At 36.2% G+C, this 25,283-nt stretch overlaps 1 protein-coding gene across 12 annotated transcripts in view; it reads right to left on the bottom strand.

Annotated features, from left to right (window-relative positions):
• The window catches only part of Oga (O-GlcNAcase), a 338,350-nt gene that overhangs the window by 280,532 nt on the left and 32,535 nt on the right, over positions 1–25,283 (bottom strand). For 2 of the 12 annotated variants that reach the window (XM_089239542.1, XM_089239541.1), the window contains one exon: positions 21,088–21,168. The exons of the other annotated variants lie outside the window; for them this stretch is intronic. In XM_089239542.1, the coding sequence (XP_089095668.1) occupies positions 21,088–21,116 (29 nt within the window). In that variant the 5' untranslated portion in view covers positions 21,117–21,168. The remainder of the gene's footprint in view (positions 1–21,087; positions 21,169–25,283) is intronic. 12 annotated transcript variants of the gene reach the window in all.

The raw sequence follows: 25,283 nt of genomic DNA, 5'->3' as shown, positions 1-25,283 counted from the left end.
GAGTTTTCTATCGCTTCTAGGTAGTGCATTCAGAAAATGGCCAGCCCCTTTTCTTCCCCAAAGATACGATCTTATCCAAAGGTCAACGTTGGTTTTACTAATAGATATTTTTCTTCAAAACTCACATTCCATTTCTATCCAAACGTGAATAGGTTGACCTTTTTCCTTACTCTTGAGAGTTTTAAATATTTATCATTTCTATGTTTAAGTTGTCAATTATCGATTTGAAGCATCACTTTCGATTTGGAAAATGCCTAAAGAAAGTCTCGTGTATGAAGAAATTCGTCGTATTTTGTTTCATGAGGATTCAGGTGATTCCAATTGAAAGTTCCGACAGCGAGTATATCACGAACAAGAGACCACAAGTACATGTATATCATAGCTATAAGGAGATAGGATAGTGGATAATATATCGTCATAAGCAGAGGCGTAAGCAGGGAGGTGCATAGAGGGTCCGTATCCCCTCCTCCAAGTCAACCAAAAATTAAAAAAAAATTATTTCGGTAAAAAAATACAATATCGAAACTAAATACCTTTTATATGCTATGTTAACCAATAAGAAGGGATTCCCTCTCTGATTACTTTTTATCACAAGCATAAGCGTGAACAAAGATCATTGGCGTACGTGAGGGGGGGGGGGATATTGAGGTTCTAATCCCTCCCTTCAAACCAAGATTATAGTGTTATTTTGCAGGAAAAAACGTAACCTCCCCCCCAGAAGGAAAAAATTTTGAATCCCTACCCCCTCGAGAAAATTCTGCAGACGCCTATGACAGAAATACACAGAAAATGCAAGAGGGCCACAGTTAAGAGAAGGGGAGTTCGAATGACAATTGAATGATTGTCCGTATATTTGTGAATATCATGTCGCTTTTGTATGCATGGGTAAACATAATGCACTTCCATATCACCCCCCCCCCCAATCACAAGAAGAGTTGGAAGAAGCTCAATATGGCTGGAACTAGAGGCACAGTAGCAGGGTGAAGTTTTTCAAGGAGATATACTGTGCATAAGCACTTTTTGCAACTTTGAAAGAGGAAAAATTAAGTTTATTCCCACACCTCCAATACGTTGCGATCATGTTCCTAGTTGTACGCCTGTAAGTTTCAACGTATCACCAGCAACAAATGTGCGAAAATATTTCGTTACATCTTCACTTTTTGTTTTCTAATGGAGGAGGCGAACCAGAGCCGTAACTGGAGGGGGGGGGGCAGACGGATCTCGTGCCCCGCGCGCTGGACCAGAGGGGGCGCAAATTTCATTCTCAAACCTTACCTTCAACATTACAAAGGGGTGCCAAAATGCGCACTTGCCCCAGGTGACCAAGCATCTGGTTGCGGCCCTGGGGAGAACGTCAGTTATTCGTAATTTCTCTGACAGAACCAAAAATAAATTAGATTCCTCTTTTGTCGGCAGAATTTTGCCAATATTTTTACTCCTCTTTGTCAAAAGTCAGCATAGCACAGATACTCCCCTAAAAAAAATGACACCAGGCTGGACCCAATTTCATGTTTTAACAAGCTTCGTACTGTCGCCCTTCTCGTAATCAAAAATCCACGAATACACCCCCTCCCCCTCCTGATGCTAACGTAAAATTGGAATGGGGCCTGAATTTTTTTTGATAAAGCTTATTTGTTTTCATATCGAGACACACGAAAGTTTATATCTGGAAGCACTTGTCTTTTCTAATTTTTGAAGTTGTCTTTTGAATTAAAAATTCATATATTAATAGTTCACTTCTACAAAATAAAAAAAAGAGAAAAGGATAAAATAATTGGCAAAGTTGGCGAGAATATCTTGAAGAGAAAGGGCGATATACCGCCGCTCACGAAAAAATAACTAACCGGACCTTCAGCTGGACCCGTATACGCGTACAGGGATAAAATGAACTCGTATGCATATATACACGTCTTTCATGAAGAAAAAAGAGTTGGGTGCCTACTCTTTTACATAAAAGAAAAATGCTGTAGATTTCAGTTTACAATTTGTCTCCACAGGGTATTTTGAAACGACAAAATGAACAGCAACGCTGTGGCCGGCATGAATAGGAACTGAATGGAAGGAAGGACGGGGGATTAGGTGAGAGGTAAAAGTTTGGACGAGTCCCTTTCAGAAAGCAAAAATAGGTTATTTTCACGAACCTCCCAGTATCCTTCAAGAATCGGTAAAGGGTTAAAAAGTGTGATATTATTTGTTGTAAAGTAATATTGATTGTTTTAATATTTCCATTCACAAAATTTTCTCATATATTAAAGAATATAATTATAATTTTTTAAAAGAATACCATTGTTTTTCACTTAGAAAAAACGTCCAAGGTTGTTTTTTTAATTTCCTCCCTAAACAAAATTTTTGTTCAGTCAAAGGCAATTAGTAGAGCCCAGATTATATGCACTTAAAAAGTGGCGAAATATGCTGTAAAAATATGCACTTAAAAATGTCAAAATATATACTATCTTTACACACATCCATATTTTTTATGGGTATCTTTTTTTCAGCCACCTTGTTAGGCAACTTGCCTGCTATGGCCTTTGTGTTTGTAATTAAAAAATCATGAAATCATGAAAAAAATTTAAATTCCAAAATATGTACCAAAAATCAGAAAATATGCATTAAAAAATCACTATGCAAAAAAAACAAATGTTTTTAAAAAATGCATATTCTCTATTTGTTAGTGCATATTCATTTATGAAAAATATTTCCGTATATATACTGCATATACTAATAATTTGTAATAGTTTTAATTTAAGAATTTTTATTTTCTAGTTAGTTAGCCGCTGTGGGACTCGTGATGCGCGGATCCGGGTTCGAACCCCACAGTGGTAGTCGGCTGAAGTTGGTTTTCTGTGGTTCCCAACTTCAAGGCGCAAATGCGAGCCGATCTCCCCGTTAAAAAGTCTCGCCACAGAGAGCAACAGTCCTACAACGCTAAATCATTTAACCATAACACTTCACTCATAGTTAGAAAAACTGGGGGCAGATGACAGCACTACACATAACAAGCATTACACAGAAACAAACTTTACGTCAGGTTGCACTACACGTACACGCACATTCCCGCATGTACCGATTCGTTGGGGGTTCCGCGGGGGGGGGGGGGGTGCATGCGTGGTGTGGCAGTAGTAGGTAGGGCCTCCAAAAAATGGCTCGGGGATCCATGGTGTTCTCAAGTCAGCCACCTCGTCGGGCAATTTGCCTGTTGTGGCGTTGTATTTGTATTTATGGCTGTTTTTAACAACGAAATCCCAGTAAAAAAGAATTTTGAGGCTATCTCTAGAAATAGCGTTACAATGAAACAGTTGATATTTGGAGAAAAAACCAATCCTACCTGCGAGAAAAAAACCGATGTTATGAAAATATTGTGAGCAATATTCATTTGAAAAACTGAAAAAAAGCTTCAATAAACATTCACAAATATATGCACTTATTCTGAAAAGTCTTTGATTTTATGCATTTACATGCATTAATACTGAAAAAAGCCAAAATATGCATTTACATATAATCTGGGCTCTAGTAATTAGTTTTCAAGAAAAATTCTGAAAAGCATCTGTTTGCCCATACACATAAAATCAAACACAATTTTTAGCAAAAAAATAGTATTTGAACATAACATCAAGTTTCGAACAGTAATGTGCTTCTCTTATGATGCCACATATACTTACAACACTAAAAAACGTGCCAAAAATTCCAACTTTGTTTTTTAGTCTCATTGTACAAATTTCATTTTATTTATACCTCAATATAATACAATAATTCCTTAATAAACATGCTTCATCTTAGAGAGAGTTACAGAATATAGTTACTTAAGAAGTTGCATGACTTTTTTCTGAAAATTAATCTCTCATCAAGTCTTACAATATTGTTCATAGATTGCAGTTCAAGATTGATAATCAAATCAAGATTTTAATCCTTCAGTGCACGAGTTTCAGAAAAATTGATGCTTAACATTACTACAAATTTACCATGCTTTATTTAAATTTTAACGTTACTTATCACTAAAAAATAATTCTATGTTTGTCAATTAGGTGCAATATTTTATTATCAATCAATTGTAGCTTACCAGTTATTTTATGCATTAAAGGGAGGATTCAACTGAAACACAAATTTGTGATTTCCTTATTTATAACCTATTACATAACATAGTCATCCAAGCACAAATTTTTGTCATGTCAATAATATTCAAAATTATTTATTTACACACATGCTCAATTTATATACACAAATTTTCATTAAAAAAAGTTAAATACAGCACAACACATAGAATGTAAAACTTAAATCTGATATTACAGTGATTGCAGATTCATATTTCATTTGCCACGTAAATATGTCCAATACAATCTAAAATAGACATGAGCTATTTATTTTTCAGTGTTACCAAGTGGGATCTACTGCCCATCGATTGTGTGACATTATGACCATTTATATTTTTAAATAGCACATTTAACAGGCAAAAAAAAAAAATTAAGAGTATTTTAAAACAACTCTTCCTATATAGTTCAATAGCAACAAAATAATTGTTACCTTCGTATGAACAAGCTAGCACTTTGTCGTGTTTTCATTCACAGATGTCAACATCATACAGTATATGTATGATGGAGCATTGGTGCATACCACCGCAGGTTTTGGAGGATATAACAAGGAATTACTTCAACTTTGAAGACACCAAGCATACAAATGATGTTTTATCAGTCAGTCTGTGTGTGTGTGTGTGTGTGTGAGAGAGAGAGTGTTCAGAAAACCTAAGCTGCTTATCAATAAGAATACTCAGATGGGTGACCCTAGTTGCATCCCAGCTAGTAAGTGAAATGTGGGTTTTTGAACCAAAATAAGTAACCTGGCACTTATCGACGCTAAAAGACATGTTCCATTTATTTGGTCATACCGCAATCTTGTTTAGGTTGGTCTGACGCAACTGCCTATTGCTTCGATTCCCAACTACCTCCCCCCCCCCCATCAGCTTCATGTCATCTGTGAATTTGCTAACAACCCCATCAATACCCTGATCGAGTTGATCGATAAAAGTGAAAAAGGTATGGGGCCAAGAAGACTTCTTTTTTGAGGGCCACCTCTCCAATCAGAAAATTTCCCGTTTACCATCACCCATCGCGACCTATTTCTTAAGCATCATTCTATCCAATTTAGCAAGTTGCCCCCAATTCCCATCTGGTGTAAACGCTTCAAGAGTTTGACATGTTCAGCTTGATTGAATGAAAGGAGTAGCATATTCCTTTGAGTACTTTTTTTTATTTTTCTAAGCCCCCACAAACTTGTTGAGATGACTTCAGGTGTTGCAAACTACTTTTCATGCTATATGTATACCAACCTCTCGTAAATTAATGCCCATATCAAATGAATGAACACCAGAACTCAAGAGAATTTCTCATTGCCGAGATATTTTTTGGCCCAGCTTCATAGTAGCGTCCGAAACATCAGTGTTCAATTGAGTCCAATGTGGAAAAAAAATTCATATATTAGTAATAATATATTTACCCGGACAATTTGGTACTTTCACAATAGAAGAGACTGTGTGGTGATAACAAATGAGATGGGTAGAAAAGAGTGGTTGAAGTTTCAGGGTTTTGTTAACAAGAAACAATGTGCAATCATATTAGAAGCGATTAGAGAGCCCATAGCATTTCACCTGTTATCTGAAACATGTAATATACATACGGAATATACAAAGTCATTTCCCCCACATGGGGGGGGGGGCCCGTCAGGGCCCCGAGTCGAGGGGGGCCATGGGGGTGGTCTATTTGTTTTTTTTCCTTTCAGATATGTCCCATAGGAAAACAGACAGGACTCTAAAATACGAGTCATATCAATTTGTACTTGTATCAACAGATATCTAACTAAATACCTTCTATTCTTATCATTGTAATTTTTTTTCAACAATATACATGTACAAGTAACAAAAAAACCCCCGGAAAAAAGAAAACAATGAACAAGGGACCCTGCTCTCGAATGACACTTTTTATCCTAGGAAGGAAGAAAAGACATTGTGATCATGGCTACCGAAGGACAACAGCATTTTGAGTGAACCCTGTTTTTTCAGTTCATAGAAGGCCACAGTATCTGGATGAAATGAAAATTGGCATAAAAAGATGTAGCATTCCACAGTGAAATTGCCTTTGGGTGTAGATACGACGCAAAACCTTTCCCCCCACATCTTGGAACAAGGACCCGTAGGCTGTGCTCTTCAGCTATTGTGAACTGATAGTGTGAAAAAAAAAGACAAGAATGGTCCATGCCCCCAGGCCAGAAGCTCTGCCAGCCTACTCTCATGGGCTGTTCATGATACAGCGACAGCTTTGCTGCACGCTTTTGCACACAATACAGCGGACCCTGCTTATAACATTTTCCTGCTTAGTGCAACTTATTTTCCTGGTGCCAACTCTTATTACTAATACTCAGAGATTTCTCGTTTAAAGCACAAAAAGTAGGGTACAAAATGACTGTTGAATGATGTGTGTGCTGAATAACATGATTTTGCTCACGGCCCTCTAATAATTCCCTCCCTCCCCCAGTCCAAACAAATCAAGAGGTTTCATTTCCTTGCTTCTGAGAAAAGAGGTTACATTCCGCATCATCTTTTTTTAAGGCGCTGTACTGTCTATTAGACACATCTCGCCACAAAACTTATATTTACTGACAACATTGTTGAATTGAACAGCCCTTCCTCGAGGCCAGTTGCGATGTTTGTTGAATTGGGTTTCACAAAGTTTAAAATGCTTATTTTTTAATAGGGCATATTTACAAATTACAGTGTAACCTCGTTCATACGTCACTCAGTTATATAACTTTCACGTTTATACGACATTTGGCTTTGGTCGCAATCGGTTCCTATACATTTTAATGTTAAAATAATTCATTCATTTATATAACGTAAAACCTCAATTATTCGACGTTTTCACTTCGACTCAAACTTGGAAACTTTTGCAAAAAAGAAAAACTTAATTTATATCCATCAAATGCACACAAAATTTTTGTATTCAGTGAAAACGCGTTGCTGTAACAGTTCTTCTTGCATATTATCACCGCAAAAGACAAAGTTAAGGGCGATTGCTGACATATACAAAAATTGCCAGTGAGATGGCTGATGACCATTTAGAGTGGACACTTAGGTGATTTGTTTATTGCTTGTTTCTGAGAATACGCAGATGTTTTGACGGCCATATGTCCTCCAATTTTTTTTTTCTCCCAATGTTTTCAGCGTTATCCTGAGAGGGTAACTATTGTAAGCATTTGGAGGGTACAGGTATGTCAAAAAAGACATATAGTACGCATGTACACTAAGCTCTTTCAATCATTTCCTGTAGAATTTTCTTTCGATATGGTGCTTTGCTTGCTGACTGTGTCAAATGCGCCGTTTGTAATGCCAAAAAACACTAAAAAACTGGAAATTTTCGAAGAATTCAATAAGAAATTTAAATTAATAACGAAAGTTCATCTTACAAACCAGTTGAATATCCTCCTTTGCAACCAAAGAGCAAGCTCCTGGTTAAATGTCATCTACTGCAAAAGAGTCCAAGATTGTGAAATTTTCTTAAGTAGAAAGTTTTTGTTGCAATTTTGTACCTAATGTGCTCCAAAGGTAATGCACTAAATTTTATTTCTCTAAGTGATTTAAATGTGATTTAATTTCCTCAAGTATGAAAAGATATTTTTTAGGACAGAATTGGAATACATTCAAACATATATATAAAACATATATTCAAAACCCATACATACAAAATGTTATAAAATTTAACAACATTTTGACTCGGCCTCTTGAATGTTGTATAAACATTGACTGTAACAGAATTGTCAAGTTGCTCAGTTGAATAGATGGAGTGAACATAAATATTTGAATTATTTCAGTACAAATTTGCAAACTGATGCGTTGGTCAAGGCCAATGAAAATATTTATTCAGTATTATTACGTTCATGTTAGAGGAATAATCTTTGTTCTTCTAAATCAGTGATTCCCAACGTGGGTGTTAATGGCCGTGGGGGGCGATGGAATATTTCAGGGGGGCAGTAGAAGCTACGAGTATAACTTAGGATCCTATGGGTTAGATTGCGTTGGGGGCGATGAGACAAAAGGTTGGGAAACTGTTCTAAATTACAGGAAAATTAAACAAAATAATTTTGTGTAAAACACGTTTCAAAGTGGTTCGTTATGTAGAGTCTTTACAGTAGTTTTATTTAGTGTAGTAGAAGTATATTTGCTTGCTTGATGAACAATGAAACTATAGAGATATGGTGGATATCTTATCTGAAAGAAATAAAGATAAATTTGAGATACTGTGTATATCTATATAAAAAATTTATTTTCTGTCTGTGTGCATGTTCTCTATACTAATCCACAATTTTAGATCAATTGTCAACAAATTTTGGATATATATATATATATATCCAAAATTTGTTATTTGTTTGATATATATATATATATATATCAAACAGGGCCTGGGACTGGATTCTCCCCTTGTCCTTAGCGAGGTTTTTCTCCTTAAGCTCGCTGTTTGTCCTTAATAAAGGAAAGGAGAAAAAATTCTGTATTCTCAGCTCGCTTTTCCTTAAATAAAGAAAGCTTTACTTCCTTACTCAAGGACAAAGATGGCACTAGCGAAGAGACCTCTCCTTAAAAGTTTGAGGACAACTACATTTCCCGTAATGGCGGCTGCGATGCATGCTCTAATGGAAGATATATTCACATTCAAACAATTGTTTTCATGTTTTTCGATGCTATTAATGCTTGATATATGCATTTAAGATGATGCAAGGAACTTAGCCGCCTTACTGTATTTTTCGTTAACCTATGTGAGGAGTTGCAGCCGAGATGACAAGACATGCTGTTGAGCAGAAGGTAAGTTAATGTGATGAAACCAAATATTTTTTTATTTTTCGTCATGACATATCACTCACTTTGCATGTTAATATACATTAAATTAGTCAAAATTTTTGGTAGAAAAATCCTACTGACTACCCTCATAAGATGATCTATGTATGTGTAAGAGATATATTCGTAAATAATAAATTCCCTTCATAAATAGGAATAGCATGTATTATAGTAATATATTATGTTTAGCCTACCGATAATGCAGCATCTTATGTTTGTCTTATTAATGCTCATTTTCGGGCCGTCTTAATGACGTGGAACAGTTCAAGGCTCACTAAACCCTATTATGAAAATGCCAATCATATATTTTGGATGTAAAAGTTGACATGCAAACATGATACACACACTCGCTATGTGCAAAAGCGCTTAAAAATACCTGCATAAAAATATAATGCATCCTAAAAAAACTACATGCCACCCAGTCATACCCCACTATATATTTTGTTAAAAATTTATTTTTTACTTCAATGCAAAATGAGTGCCAAATTCTATATTTAATTCACATACTTCCCTTAATTGCTGCAGGTTCTATATGTATCATGATTTTGAATTTTTTTTAATGGTTGCATGTATTACATAGCTTATTAAGCACTTTATTAATGTATTGCATGAGTAATTCTGTGGTGTTTGGTCAGAACATAACTCCAAAATCACATTTTTGAGATAAGAGCATTGTCATTGCGATTTAAAAATCAAAAATAAATCGTACACACAAATACAAATAAAAATATCATACATCAGCATGTTGTTTAGCTGTACGTGCATGTTTGTGCATTTATCTCTCTTCTAATTAGTTATAATTAGCAAGACTTTCTTTTAGATCAAAAAAACATTTCTTGGAGATATGTTCTGACCAAACACTGCAGAATTAATTTTTATGAGTGAAACTTCAGTTTGAGTGGTATTAATGTTGGTATTTTGTACTACAGAGCATGGAGAGTCTGGTGTATTCAAAAGGAAATGACAGGCAGATCTTGTATGATTTTTGCAAATTTCTTTAAAGGTAAGTCTAATTTTTCTACATTTTGTTTGAAATTTTTCTGTATCTGACCATTTATAATTTTGTAACATTGAACTCACATAGGAAACAGTATTATAAAGTTAAGTGTAATTTAGTTCTTGAAATAATGTGTAATTTATTTGAGAAGCATGCATTAAGGCGACTGATTACGTGTGAGGTACTTTTTCAAAAACGTCATTTTGGATGAAATGCTTGTTTTTTTAATTTGAATGTGGAATAAAACTAAGACATATGTTTTTTTAACATATGTAAACATAAGAAAATGTTTTTTCATTAATATTTTGAAAAAAAATGTATATTGTCTAGAGTAATTATATGTCTAAATTTAACATAATTTCAGTATTTATGCAAAACATTGCGAAATACTACTACTTATATCAACTTGTTCTTCACACAGTATGTTGCTATAATATTGTTCTGTTCAATGAACTAAAAGTTTTGAAATAAAAAAAAATGAAAAAATTTTGAGATATGGTTGTTAACGTGAAAAAAACTTGATTAAAAAAAAACTATTTTCAATTCAAAATCATGTAAATCACAAAACGTTTCAAAGATATTGCTTAGATCCTAGTTCATTGCATACTCATAGCTGTACAGAACCCCTGGAAAAAATTTATATCTTGCAAAGTTTTGTAGGCATCAGGTATGCAGCAGACAAGAATGATGTAAATCAGTTTCTCAGAAAATGCATTAAAAAAAAGTTTCACATACATTCCTAACATTCAGAATTCTCCACATTTGTATGACAGAACTTCCTTTGCTTCAAATATCTCTAATTTTGACTTTCTGCTTTTTTTTTCTTCTGGTCATTTTTTGCCAGTGTTGTATGATATCTCGAACATGTCACACTCGCATCGCCCAACCCAGAGTAAATAGACAATAGTTCATCAACTAGGATTCTTAGATTTCAAGTTCAGACAATGTGCCTACATAGCCAGAATTAAAACGCAGAACTGCAATAGTCTCCAAAAGCATTGTTTGCAGTTCGATAAAAGTGCCCTTAGAGGCAAAATTGTCCAAATCACACTGTTGTTCTGCAGCGTACCATGAAAGCATTTCGAAACTGGGATTGTGCACAAGGACCCAATATACATTTATGCTGTCATTAGAGAGGCCAGCAGGAGATTTATCAGTAATTTTATGTCATTCACATGCAGCTTTCTGATGCTTACACCAACTGTCAGGTCCTCTTGGACATTGTCCACTCGTGCTCTTTATCACTGGAGCAACAATGAAAAAATACAGCTGTAACTGTAGACCACTAATAAACCACACATGTACCTTGTCCATATTCCTTTGCAGATATTATAAAGAACTGGTACATGTTGGAATGTACATGTAGTGAAACCTGATGTGGAGTTTGTTTCTGTGTTTATCCTTAGTGCTGCTATCTGCCCCTAGTTTTTCTAATTATGATTGAAGTGTAATGATTAAGTAATTGTATCGTTGTAGGCCTGTTGCTCTCTGTGGGGAGACTGTTTTAATGGGGAGATTGAGGTGCAAATGTGAGCCAAAGTTAGGAGCCACAAGAAACCAACTTCAGCCAATGACCACTGTGGCAATGGTGGGGTTCGAACCCGGGTGCTCATGATACGAGTTCGTCACTATGACCACTTGACCACCACAGACGCTGTAATTGCATATTTTTTAAATTTCCCACATTGGTACGAATAGCAATACCATAGTAATTTTGTAGTTTATCAATAAGTTTATCTGTTAATTTACCTTTACCACTCAGTTCTTTCATGGGTTTCTTCAGTTAACAACAAACGTGCACCAACCATCTTCTGAACATGGCCAATGCATTCCAATTTAGGAATGTTAGTTGTGTGTTAAGGAAGGAAACTGTCGGGTTCGTTTTCAATGACTGATTGCCACAATCATAATCACTGTCACTTTTATATATATTATTTGGTTTAATCATAATTTTCAACAATAAACATATTCATACGTCCTCCTCGCTTACAGCGAGCCTTTGAAACTACCTCCTGAGTCCACAGAAGCCACTCTCTAACTACCCAAAACACACCAAGCTTCTTTTCTCTTCACCGTCGAGGACCTTTTTCCCCTACCCCCGCTTTCTAATCCCATCATGCTCCTTCCCGATAGGGGGAAAACCTTACAGAAACTATTCATCCACTTTCTAACACATGCCAATCATGTTGAATTCCTTAGAGAAATGTGTATATATGGTGCAGTAGTATAAGTGGGACCTTGATAACTAAACAATCTTATAGGATCGAGAAAATTGCCCACTTAAGCAGGTGTCAAGTTAGCAAGGTTTCCATTTTGTCTCACCTTCAATGATTTTTAAAAACTGTTTATGTATGTCACTGTTTATAATTATTGTGAATAGGCATCTTTAATTAGGCAGAGAAATCATATTTGGATTGTCTGAAGATCGTTTATCTCTGAATGAGCAGTGCAATTGTCCAAAATAAGCAAAAACTTCTTTCTCATTTAAAGTGAGTTTGGTCTAGCTTTCCCAAACACCTGCTGCTCAAAAAGTTTCAAAAATCATTCACCCCACCCGAAGATGTGAGAGAATCTTTGACACATAATCAATTGTTGAATGAACATTGAAAAAAAAGTTATTGAAACACACGAGTAATTTTGTGAAATTTTTCGAACTAATCAACAAATGAAAATTTCTAGAAAGTACGCAGAAGGAAAATATGAGAGGAATGTGTGTGAAGTGCATGTATGTTTGTTAGTAGTGTCCCATCACTATGGATACATTGAAATATTATTTGTAACTATTTAAAATGTTTTTAGGTTTTTGACTTTGCTGAAGTGGGGAGTTATAAAAAGGAAGAAATTACATTTTTCTGTTAACGACGTAGAACTCAGTGCTCATGAAGTGTGCAGATGGATTTAATCCATGAATTTCTCAAGTAAGTTGAACCTTCATTTTTAACACTGTCATTTTTATGACACACAAACACAGCTTACAATATTCATTAATTTATCGATTTACCCACTTCCTCTATTTCACGTGAAAATGCTGAATGAAATGACCTTTCAGTGCTGTCTTGGAAGTTGATTATCATGTACACTGCTGGCCACCCAAATTGCAACACCAAGAAAGACAAGAGATATCGCAACAATATTTATTTTGTAGATAACATGTTGACCAAGCATCAAATGATTAAATTTATAGACTTCTGTGAAGTGTGGTTCCTGCCAAAATCAGTAGCCGGAGTAGCCGCCATTGTTGGAGATCACCGCTGCCACACGCCTCGGCATTGATTCAAAGAGACTTTGGGTGTGTTCTTGGGGTACAGCAGACCAAGCAGCTTCCACGCGTTGCCAAAGTTGATCTGGTGTGGCGGCTGGGGATGTAATCTGGGTCAATCTTTGCGCAACCATGGACCACATGTTTTCTATCGGCGAAAGATCCGGAGAGCGAGCTGGCCAGGGAAGCAATTCAATCTGGCGATTGACGAAGAACCTTTGGACAATGCGTGCCACGTGTGGTCGCGCATTATCCTGTTGAAATATGGCTGTGGGCAAGGTAAGGAAGGACAACTGGCTCCAACACCTCGGAGATGTAGCACTGGCTTTTTAAAGTACCGGCAATGCGTACTAGAGGAGTGCGAGAGTGATATCCAAAACCACCCCATACCATAATACCCGGTGCAGGACCAGTGTGGCGGTGCATAACGCAGCTGTTCAGCATCCTCTCTCCACGGTGTCTCCAGACTCGAATCCGACCATCATGGTGTTGCAGACAGAAGCGTGACTCGTCAGTAAAGACAATTTCATCCCATTGTGCCGTCCACATCCTTCTTTCATCACACCATTGGCGGCGGAGACGTCTGTGGTTCTGCGTCAAGGGTAGACGAAGCAATGGACGTCTTGCAGACAGACCACTCTGCTGTAAACTGCGTCGAATGGTACGCGCAGACACTGGATGATGCGGTACAGACTGAATGTGCTGTGCTATGGTTCGTGATGTGGCTGAGTGATCCGTCACTGCCATACGCACAATACGCCTGTCATCACATGAAGTGGTGCACTGAGGTAGATGCGATCGAACACGTCGGTCCGTCGTATCCTCCTGCATCCAACGATCACATATCCGCATTACAGTTGTTTGGTTTCGTCCAACACGACTACCGATTTCCCTGAAAGATAATCCACAATCTCGGTAGGCCACTATCCTTCCTCTGTCGAACTCGGATACTTGATCAAAAGATGATCGCTGTTTTCTACGAGGCATAATTGATCGCTTTTTTGAAAAAACCACAAGAAAAACACAATTGCCGTACTTCAAATCGTCGAAATCTCCAAGCCTCAAATAGCGCTTTGAAGTGGCGCCATAGGCGCGCGTGATGTGCGTCTGCGCTGAAATTCTAATCATTTGCATATCTCACCTCCGCTAATGCATGTTGTAAATTTCATATTATTTGCATGCTTCCTTCAGGGTGTTGCATTTACGGTGGCCAGCAGTGTACATTCATACATAGCACGATCATATATGCGCATGTGAAATGCTTTTGTTGATACTGTATACAAGTGTGTTTAATGAATTTATTCATGAGTAGTAAATAGGTGTTTTCTGTTTGTGATTACAATTTTTAATTTGAAAAAAATGTATGGATGTTGCTTTATTGCAGTGAATTTGACGCAAGAATCAGTTGCATAGGAAATTCACGTGTATTTTTAACAACTGGATGGAATAACATATGAAGTAAATCTATCCAAATTATAGTTACAATTTATTTTTTAATTAGATGCAGTTGTAAAAACAAAATTAACAGTTCTAAATAACCTTATTCTAATAACTTGTGTGTAAATACATTATAACAGATGTATTTACATAGTTGATAACTTGCTTGTTATGTTACAGTACACAGTGGGTATCCTACCTAAGAAATCTCTGGTGAATACATTTCCCTGAGTGAGAGATCACACTTCTCTTGAGAATATAGTTTTCCAACTGACCCCCTGATATTGCAAGGGCTCTAATTGTATGTAGTATTTGTTTAGGAATATGAGACGTGAATCCAAATGGCTTTGACATTGACATTAAATTCATAGACTTGGAAAATGTTCAACATCCCACCCTGATGATTGAACATAACTGCTGTGTCAACCTCTAAGTGGTTGTGCTATGCAGCATGCGTTACATTTTTTTAATGAATATAATTTAGGTGTCGTTGATTCCCTTGTGTTTTCACCTAAGAGGATATATACCCTTATTAATTTCCTCATACTTCCTTTAAGGTTTTTATATCATAGATAAAACTCAACATTAAGTTTTAAAAAAAATCCAAGTAAAACTAACAATCTCTATAGTAAAAAAATTTTTTTACAAAAAAATTGAATCTAAAAATTTAGTCACTCTCTTTCGTGGATATTTAATTTTTTTTGTTACGTAATCATTTAAGACCGGGAAATTTTTGAAAACCAATGTTTGCTAAGTATCTCACCCGCAAGGGTTAAAGGGATAAGCTGGTTAAAATTTAATGGAAATAAAAAAAATATACATAATTTTTAGGAAAAAACTGATATAAGATATCTAATGAAAAAACACTGAAACTACTTATTCAAATGAAACCTAAAAATTAACACGTATACAAGCAAATGCCAATGTAAAAAAATAAAAATTAGGGAGGGGAAAAATACAGGCGAAATTAATGTAAATAAAGCAATTGTTGCCAGTAATGTAGAAGAAACATTGATTTTTTGATACGTATAGTAGTTGTTGTAAAATTTTTGCTTTACGTTGATTGGTCAAACGGTGAGCTGAACCAAACGAACCGAAAGACCCGTTTTTTCTCTGCAACCAGTCACATGATCCTAAGGATAATGGTTAAGGAGAAGGGAAGAATGCATCTCGAGGAATTCTCCTTGAAGCTCTCTGTTGAGCAGCTCCTTAAGTTAAGGACAAGCGCTGAGCGAGCGTTTTCTAAGGACAAGGGGAGAATCCAGCCCCTGGATTGAACAATAGGGTACTTTGAAAAACTGTTGTGCAACAATGGCTTCTGGGACTGAACAATCACTTTTGGAAAGTTTACTTTGGTTACTGTGGTTCCTTATCAATGCGTTTTAGATGTGCATAAGCCTTTACAATGGTTTGTCACTTCTTTAATCCCGCCAGCATTAGTTTATTCTTTTATAAGGTTTGTCACTTTTTCAATCTTCCTAGTAAATGAAAAACACCCAGGCAGCACCAGGTATTATAGCTAGTTCATAACAAAGCTGCAATGAAATCTTGATATAATGACATTCTGCGGATGAAGAAAAATACCATAATAGAGGTATTATCGTTAAATCGAAAGACTTTGACATTGAATACCAACCATCAGGGCCGCAACTAAATGCTTGATCAGCTGAGGTAAGCACATATTTTGACACTCCCTTTGTAATTTTAAAGAACAGGTTATAAAGAGTGAATTTTTTGCACATTCTCTGATCCGGCAAGAGACCTGCTTTCCCTTACCTTCAAGTCTTCCCACATGAAAAGCCCTGAATTTGATATCTGTGCAACACAGCAATTTCATCAGAGTTGCCAATGTTATGTTAGAGCAGGAACTGGAAAGCGTTTTTTTCTGGAGGAGTTGTAAAATTTCCAGGACAAGTCAAGCTCAAAGTCAATCCAGAAGTCGTCCCAGTGGTCTCTCCTTCTGCACCAATGTAATTCAATCATAACACATCACTCACTTCCCTTCTGAAGTATAGATATGGCAGCACTGAAAAATACTTAACACTGAAAACACTGAAAAAAATAAACACTACGTATGCACTCAGACTGTTAGGTACACACACAGTTACACCTCCGGCACAACTCATTAGGTAGTAAATCGCCCATAAATGGTGATAGACCCGAGTTGTGCTCGGTTTGAAAGAAAGAAAGGTCTCTCCTTCTTGAAACCCACCAATCACTCTCAAAGAAATACTTAGGCAAGAGCTGCAACGCCTCATGGAGCACGGGATCATCAAGCGATTAGTGGAGCCAACCAGCTGGTTGAATCAGTTTGTGATAGTGCCTAAATGAGATGGATCACTGAGACTTCGCATTGACCCTCTCCAACAAAGTTCTTCAAAGAGAACATTACATCCTTCCAACCATAGATGACGTGTTGCATGAACTGGCAAGGTCCGCCACATTCACAAAATGGGATCTGCAATGGGGTTTTCTGCACGTGGTGCTAGTCATCACTTTTAACAACATTTCAGACTCCATTGGGACGCTTCTGTTGGTGCAGACTCTCATTTCGCATCAAAGTGGCTCGAGAAATTTTTCAGAGACGTATATACAAACTTTTGATGGGCTTAGAAGGTGCCGTAACGGATTGATATCATCTGCGGAAGAGAAGCAGAACATGACCGAAGATTGAGATCTTTTCTACAGATACATAGAAAAAGGATTTAAACTAAATTCTAATTCCCATTTCAACTTGTAGACAATGTCAAGTTCAAAAGGTCTTGCTTTTAAAAAAGGCTGTTGCAGTTTAGTATGCAAATGTCATTTAAGCAGAAATCATTTTATGTTTGAAACAGTATTGAACTTTGCTTTCGATATAAAACATTAGAAAGCAGGTAATCATATATCTAGAGTAACTATATGAACTGTATTTCCTGGAACATTCCCATATTTTCATGTAATTTTGGCCATCCCAACTTTTTCATGAAAATGTCCTATCATTTTCCATATATTTTCACCAAAGCCTATCGAAACTTTTATTCTTTACTGAAATTAAGTATTAAAATTATTTTCCCACTCCTATTAATTATATTATGATAATTATGATTTTAAATATTGTCATGTTAATGTTTTTTCCCCATAGAATCCATTTAAATATACTGCTTCAATTCAATGCCGCTTTATTTTCAGCCTTTGGTGGGTTTTTTTGGCAATTTTAACAATTGGCAACTTTGCTTACATTTATTATCATTTTTGGTGACAATTGGCGAATTTCCCATATTTTTATCGAGGAAATATGGTCAGCCCACATATATGCAACTGACATTAATTCAATAGTTTAAAATATTTTGAAGCAATATCTGAAGCGCAGTGTTTTGCTGCCAGATTTTAGGAAACATCTTTATGAGCATAGAAATACCTCAGGTATGAATGATCATATGTCCTGTTTTGAACATTGTCACATAATTATTATACCACTGTTGCTCTACACATTTTTCGTCCAGTGGAATTTGGTTTAGAGGGGGACCGAGTTGAAAGGGGGACAAATATTAAAGGAAGAAAGTTAAACTCAAGTTTCGATTCACACAAAATAATTTTTTTTCAAGCACTCATAAGCACTCAAGAATCATTATTTTTTTCAAGGACTGCAATGATTTTTCAAGGACTTTTAAAGACTTGAAAATGAACTTTTTTTTTCTTCAAGGACTGCACAAACCCTGAACAACAAGTTAGAGTACAAAGCACCCCAGCTAACATTTTTAGGACACTGGTTGTCGAAAGATTGCATCTCTCCAGATACAAGCAAGATAGCAGCTATAGAAAACTTTCCACCCAACCTAAACCACTGAGCTAAGATGGTGAATTTTTTTAGGAAGGTACATACCCAACCTTGCTCGTATTGCTGAACCACTGCACAACCTTCTGAAGTCTGAGATTATGTTCAACTGGGGTCCTTCACAAAAAGCAGCCTTTAATGCGATTAAGGCAAGAGTGGTTGATCATACAATGCTGGCAACCTTTGCTGAAAACTTGCACGTCACACTAGAATGTGATGCAAGTGATTATGGAATAGGAGCTGCAACGTTCCAGATGGATAAACCAATCACATTCGCAAGCAGATCCCTGTTGGAGACAGAGTGGCGGTATACACAGATTGAAAAAGAACTGTTAGCAATTGTAGCAAGTCTTGAGACATTACATTTATGGACGGAGTATCACTGTAAACACCGACCACAAACCTCTGGTAGCTAGTGTCTAAACCTTTGCTTAAAGCAAGGCGTTTACAATCTGTTTTACTAAGAGCATGACACTGACTTCAACCATAGGTTCATTCCCAGAAAGCAAATTCCTGTGGCAGACGCTCTTTCAAGAGTCCTTCAAAGGAATTATTTCAATTCCATCACACAGCAGACGTGCTGAATTTGATTAAGAACATCAGCTTCTGGCCAGTGTCTGACCATTACTTGCCTATCATGCCACAGCACACGCTGAGTGATTCTACACTGCAGGAAGTTAAATGCCTTATATTGGAAGGTGTGCCAGAGATTAATATAAAATAACAATTTATTCGTCGCCAGTAAATTACGATAATACCATACAAATTAGAGCTTACAATTAAATTACATATTTCAAAATATTTGAAAGAAAATGCAAGGAGAAAGAAAAAATATTTGAATGCACACAGCAGAACAGTTAATTCATAATGTGATGAAGAAAGCTGGGACAGGGAAGAGAGCAGTAGCTAAAAGCTAGTAAATGCTCTCGACCCTATGACATCTCTGTAATTGTGATATACATAAATCTTATTTCTTTTGACCTGAAAGTAGGATAAAAAGAACAAAGTATATCGGCCCAATAGGTGTAAATATATTTATTAATTAAATTAAAAAGTGAATTATGGCAACCAAAAGCTGATATACAGGCGGGTTGTTGAAAAATAAGATGAGGGATATCTGGTTGCTTCCCTGAATGAAGGGTCGTGTACAGAAGTTTCAAACTTCGGAATTTTATTACCCTGCAGATTTTCTCTCTTCTGGCTATAAACGGGAAATTACAGTACCTTCGCGGCTCGGCCGGCATTCAAAGACCGTGTTTATACAGTGTAAATACGTCTTGTTCCTACAATATTGCAAATGCATTCTTTTTTTTTTTAAATCATAAAGGATTGGAATGCTCGTTCAAATTGTAAAACCTTCCTGATATCGTGGAAAAAAACTGAATCTGTAAAAACTCTACCTTGAATATCCGGTTTTGTCATCTAGCTGCTTTGTAGTATTCACCTTTTTGCATCACAGAAGTCGTGGGTGTGTAAGCAGAATCGACTTTTGGAGGGGCACAAGGATCTTATTCTTCATGGACAGTATTAATTATTAGTACAAATTATTTTATTCCAGTATTTTAATTCTCTACAAAAATATTTTTAATTTTTGATCTCCGGGGGGGAAAGGAAGAGGCCACTCATAACCTCCCCCCAAATTTTACTTTTGGTGAAAATCCGTGTTTGGAACTTGTGATTGCGCAATGATAATCCGCTAAAAATGTGATTTTCTTTTTTTGAGTTGGCTAATCCTTTGAAAAAACTTCTGGTTGCCACGGCGATCACACAGACCTACAACACAAATATGCATACACTAAACTACTTCAAATGCACGCATTACCAGTTTGGGGGATAGATGCAGGGTCGCAACTGGGAGGGGCAGGCGGGCCTAGTGTCCTGTGCTCTGGACTAGAGGGGGGCACCAAATTCACCCTTTATAACTGCTTCTACATTACATAGGTGTGCCAAAATGTGTACTTGCCCCGTTTGAGAAAGTATCTAGTTGCGTCGCTAAATAGATGGCACCACCTACTGAACACAAAACATGCCAAATGTTGGGCACACACTGTTAAGTTTCTCCAACACAAATCTGACACAGCTTCCATATTCAGGTGTTAAGATGTGTGGCAGTTAAATGGCGACAGAATAGAATGGTGGACCATCAGGGAAGGGAAATAAAATAATTTTACCAGGATAACCAAAGTATGAATAGGGAATGAGAAGATAAGTGTGAGAGAGGAGAGAGAATTTGATTTGCTTTAAATTTGATCAGAAGATATTGAAAATGAAGATATTTTTAACAAAATGTAAAATCAATCAGAAGGGTATTTATACATTGATTATTAGTAGATATATAAATGTGTGCCTTCAACTGTTAATTAAAGTGGATCCTGCTTATAACGTAGTGCTAAAACCGTCATAAAAAATGTTATAAATAGGAAAACACTTTAAACAGGAAATCACAATGAGAATTACTTATTGTTAGGACTATGAAAATAAGTTGTACTAAGTGGAAAAACATTCCAAATGGGAGATACGTTATAAGCGGGATCAACTGTATATTTGTTTTAGATTTATTACATGTGCGAAATTCCATACATTAAATTCTCAGTGCTAATGAGCTTCTTTGCAAGTTTTTCCTACTAGTAGACAATGAAAGTAAATGAACCTTTTCGGATAGAAAATATTTTTAGAAATGAATTTACTTGATTCACAGATACCTTCTTCTCTTACCCAGAACATGACTCATCGCTCAGTCTCAACAAAGAAATATAAGCAGGTGATCAAAGACCTGGAGCATACTGGAAGAAAATTCATAGAGATACAAGTGAATTATAGGGGCATAATTTTTTTCAAGATAAATTTTTTCTGAGAGGGACCCACTTTCACTCAAAAAGGACCCAGATTTTTCAAATAACCTAGGTCCCAGGAAAATTAGAGTCCAGTGGTGTCTCTGGGTAAATTAGAGTACAGTGGCATCTCTGTCAGATAAATAAACCATAAAATTATATATGTTCTAGATGTTTAGTGTTATGATACTACATACATCGTTTACAAACGAGAACCTAACAAAAACTTCAATTAACATCCAGCAGATACACACATGAATCACAACCGAACCAACATTTGAATGCTACACTGTGCCATTCCATGACTTGTTATACTACTAATAATGATAAGAAATTAATAACATCTTCAACATCTTCCTTCCTTTAGGGGAAAATGATAAGTTTCTTATGATTTGTGAGTAAGTAAGCCTGAATGGAGTCTTTACCAGGCGACCCAATCGTGACTGTGTAAGATCCATTATCCGGGGTTGTCTGTGATGATGGGCCTGCTACCTGTTTCTGCAGTGTTGGAGCCTGGTATTAGGGTGATGCCTCATCCTTGGTTGCTGAAGATTTAGGACCACTTATTTCTTCCTTGGAATCAGGTTCTTGCATCTTGGATAGGGATGTCATATTGTCTTGGTGGTGACAGACTGGCCACGAATCTGTTTGCTTGATTTCCATATCTTGTTCCACATGTGGTTTAATGAATTGCCTGCTTCTTCTCAACATGACGCCCTTATTTGTACAGATCTTCGGGTGGGGGGGGGGGGAAGAGGCTCTTTATAACACCCCAAACTTTTTTTGTGAAGATCCGGGTTTGGAACCTGCAATTGCACAATGGTAATTGGCAAAAAATGTGATTTTTTAAGGTTTTCAAATTTTGAGTTGGCTATTCCCCTGAAAAAAACTTCTGGTTGCCACAGCGATCACACAGACCTACAACACAAATATGTATACATTAAACTTCATATGCACACATTACCAGTTTGGGGGATAGATGCAAGGCCGCAACTGGGAGGATGGAGAGAGAGGCGGGTGTAGTGTCCTGGGCTCTCGAGTAGAGGGGACACCAAATTCACCCTTTGTAACTGCTTCTTCTATATTACATGTGCCAAAATGTGTGCTTGCTCCGTTTGAGAAAGTATCTAGTTGCGGCGCTAGACAGATGGCACCACCTACTGAACACAAAACAGGCCAAAGGCTGGGCACACTCACATAAGCACACTGTTAAATTTCTCCAACACAATCTGACATAGCTCCCATATTCAGGTGTGAAAATATGTGGCAGTTAAATGGTGACAGATCAGAGTGGTGGACTATCAGGAAAGGAAAATAAAATCATTTTACCAGGAAAACCAAAGTAAGAATAGAGAATCTGAAGAATAGGGATCCATATATGGAACATTGGCACTTGGGGAGAGGTGAAAGCGGAAACTTGTATCGCCTATATTCTCACGATTTTTTATTTCCAGAGTACAGTTATCTCACGAAATTTTCTGTTTAGGATTACAATTTCAAATTCGTAACACATACCGATTTTTTTAGCATAAAAATGATTATAAAAAAATTTGAATTTTCTTCAATGTCCCATGATAAAAGGAAAACATCTTTGATGGACCCATTTGTCACATTGGTAGCATTTATATATAGTATTTTTTGGACATCGTCCTTGCATCGCAGAAACAATAGAATGGCCATCAGATGACCTGACATCTTTTTTCAGTTGACGATGTGAACCTGGACGAATAATTAAACCCTCCTTTTTTCGTAGGAGATTCATTGTCACTCCTCTTCGGAATTCCAAATGCAAAATAAGATCTGCTTCTTGCAACTCTGAATGAATTATCCCGACTTGCTATAATGGTTATATAACAAATCTTTTCAAATGGAATCCAGAGCTGAGGTTTTTGATCGGATTCTGGAAAGAATTTTTTTTATCCCATGCATTTTTTTTTCCGGATTGCTTAAAACCAGGGTTGGCAGGTTTTTGACGCGTCACGTCAAAAACCCTCCGTCAAAAACCTATGTTCACATCTGTCAAAAACCTCAAATACTGCTTTTCAACATATAAATTCCCATTGAAAATACGCACATTGATTGCATGTAATGCTTAAAGTGACTATGCTGCAATACATAATGTGTGATTTTAAAATAATCTTCCCCCCCCCCCACATAATTATTTTGGACAATTATATACCTGTATATATACTTGTAAAATATAGAATTTGAGTAGAGCATAGCATAAAACTACGGAAGGATATGTAATGTATTCAAGATAGTTTCAACCTTCTAAAATTTCTTCAACTGTTTATTTATATATGAATATATATATATTTGCATATCAACATCTGCTCTACTTTTTTTTTTTTACAACAGATACATGTTTAAAAAGTTCTTTCATGCTTGCTATATATAATGTTGATTTCTGTTATTTATATTATCTAGACAATCCCAGATATTTAAAACAATATTCTTATTGTACATAACATTAGAATATATATATCCAGCAATCAAAATACTAAATTATCCTAAAATAATTTTTCCCCTGAAAAATTAATTAGTTCATTATTGGTCAAAATTTTTCATTGTTACCACAGTTTCTATTCTTGGGTTACATTTGGTGGTATATTTTTAAATGATAAGTGTTTTTTTTCCCTTCAAAAAGACCTTATAAAAGTAGCCTGAATATACATATTTTTTATATAACGTATCTTAGTTACTTAAGTTATATTACAATATCAAAATGGCTAATTCTTACCACATTTTCTAACCTTGGGCTATGCATCACAGATCTAAATGTAGTGGTATATTATCTCACAGGGTTTTCTTTTTCTTTTTCCTTCACCAAGAAGCAGCAACAGTAGTGACTGCATTATCATGCTAGGGGCAGATGGTCTTATAATCCAATAAAGACACCAGCTGCCCTTAGTGGACTAAGACCAGTGTACTAGAGAAAAGTCCAACTTTGCTATTTATTGTTTGAATTGTAAAGTAGTGAGGAGTAATATGGAAACCAATTTCAGAAATTTCATTTGATATTTTTTTATGTTTAGTGAAACCAATTTCTAAGAAATCATAAATATTTAGTCTATTATTAGTTTAAAATATAACGAATCGTGGTGGAAGGTCACAGCATATAGCCTGGCAAAATTTTAATAAAGTAGAGAAAAATAGAAAGATATATGCAAAATGCATTAATTGTGGAGTTATGCGATGCAATCGTGTGGACAGGATGAAGAGCCATATAGCTCAGTGTATTGGAAGGGGCAATGATGTTGAACAAATACCTGATGTACAAAAAGCAACTACATCAATATCTACAGAGACCACTGCTTCACAACCTATTATTTTGTTGGAATCAACAGAACCTGAAATTTTCACTCAAAAAAAGAAGCAAAAAATTGATGACTTCATTGTGAAATCAAATTCTGCTACAACTAAAAAAATTGATTTATTAGTGGCAAAGTTTTTTTATGCCAATAATATCCCATTCAGTGTAGTTGAACATTCAAGTTTCAAAGATCTAGTTTCTGCTTTGCGACCTGGTTATAATACCCCAAGTAGAAAAGCTTTGGCTCAGTCATTGCTTGATGAAGTTACAAGAGAGGTTGAGAAAACTGCAAAAGACAATCTCAGTGGAAAAGCTGTAACGTTAATTGAAGATGGATGGAGCAATATTCATAACGATCCAGCCATAGCTACATGTATACATTCTGAAGGTAAATCCTATTTTCTTGAAGCTGTTGAGTGTGGTGCTATTATGAAAAATGCAGATTACCACAAGCAAATAATTGACAATTCCATACGTTTGGCCCACGATTGACCAAAATTTAATAGAATATGGGTGCTCTTCTCATTGGCTCAACTTACTCGGACAAGATCTAACACCTGAAGCTGTGCTCAAACAGGTGGTTAAAATACAAAAATACTTTAGAAACCATCATTTGCCTTCGGGATGGCTTAATGAACATATGGGGTCAATAAAACCCCAATTACTTGGTGATACTCGATGGAAGAGTACACTTACTTGTCTTGAAACGTTTTTACACAATAGGCCATTTTTTCAGAAAATAGTTGAAGATCGC

The sequence above is a fragment of the Pholcus phalangioides genome, unplaced genomic scaffold, assembly GCF_987345545.1.
Source record: "Pholcus phalangioides strain wild (caught in Gottingen) unplaced genomic scaffold, Ppha-v1.0 ptg000011l_1, whole genome shotgun sequence".
Classification (NCBI taxonomy): domain Eukaryota; kingdom Metazoa; phylum Arthropoda; class Arachnida; order Araneae; family Pholcidae; genus Pholcus; species Pholcus phalangioides.
Note: the sequence above shows the minus strand (reverse complement) of the source record. Positions and strands in the feature narration are given on the sequence as shown.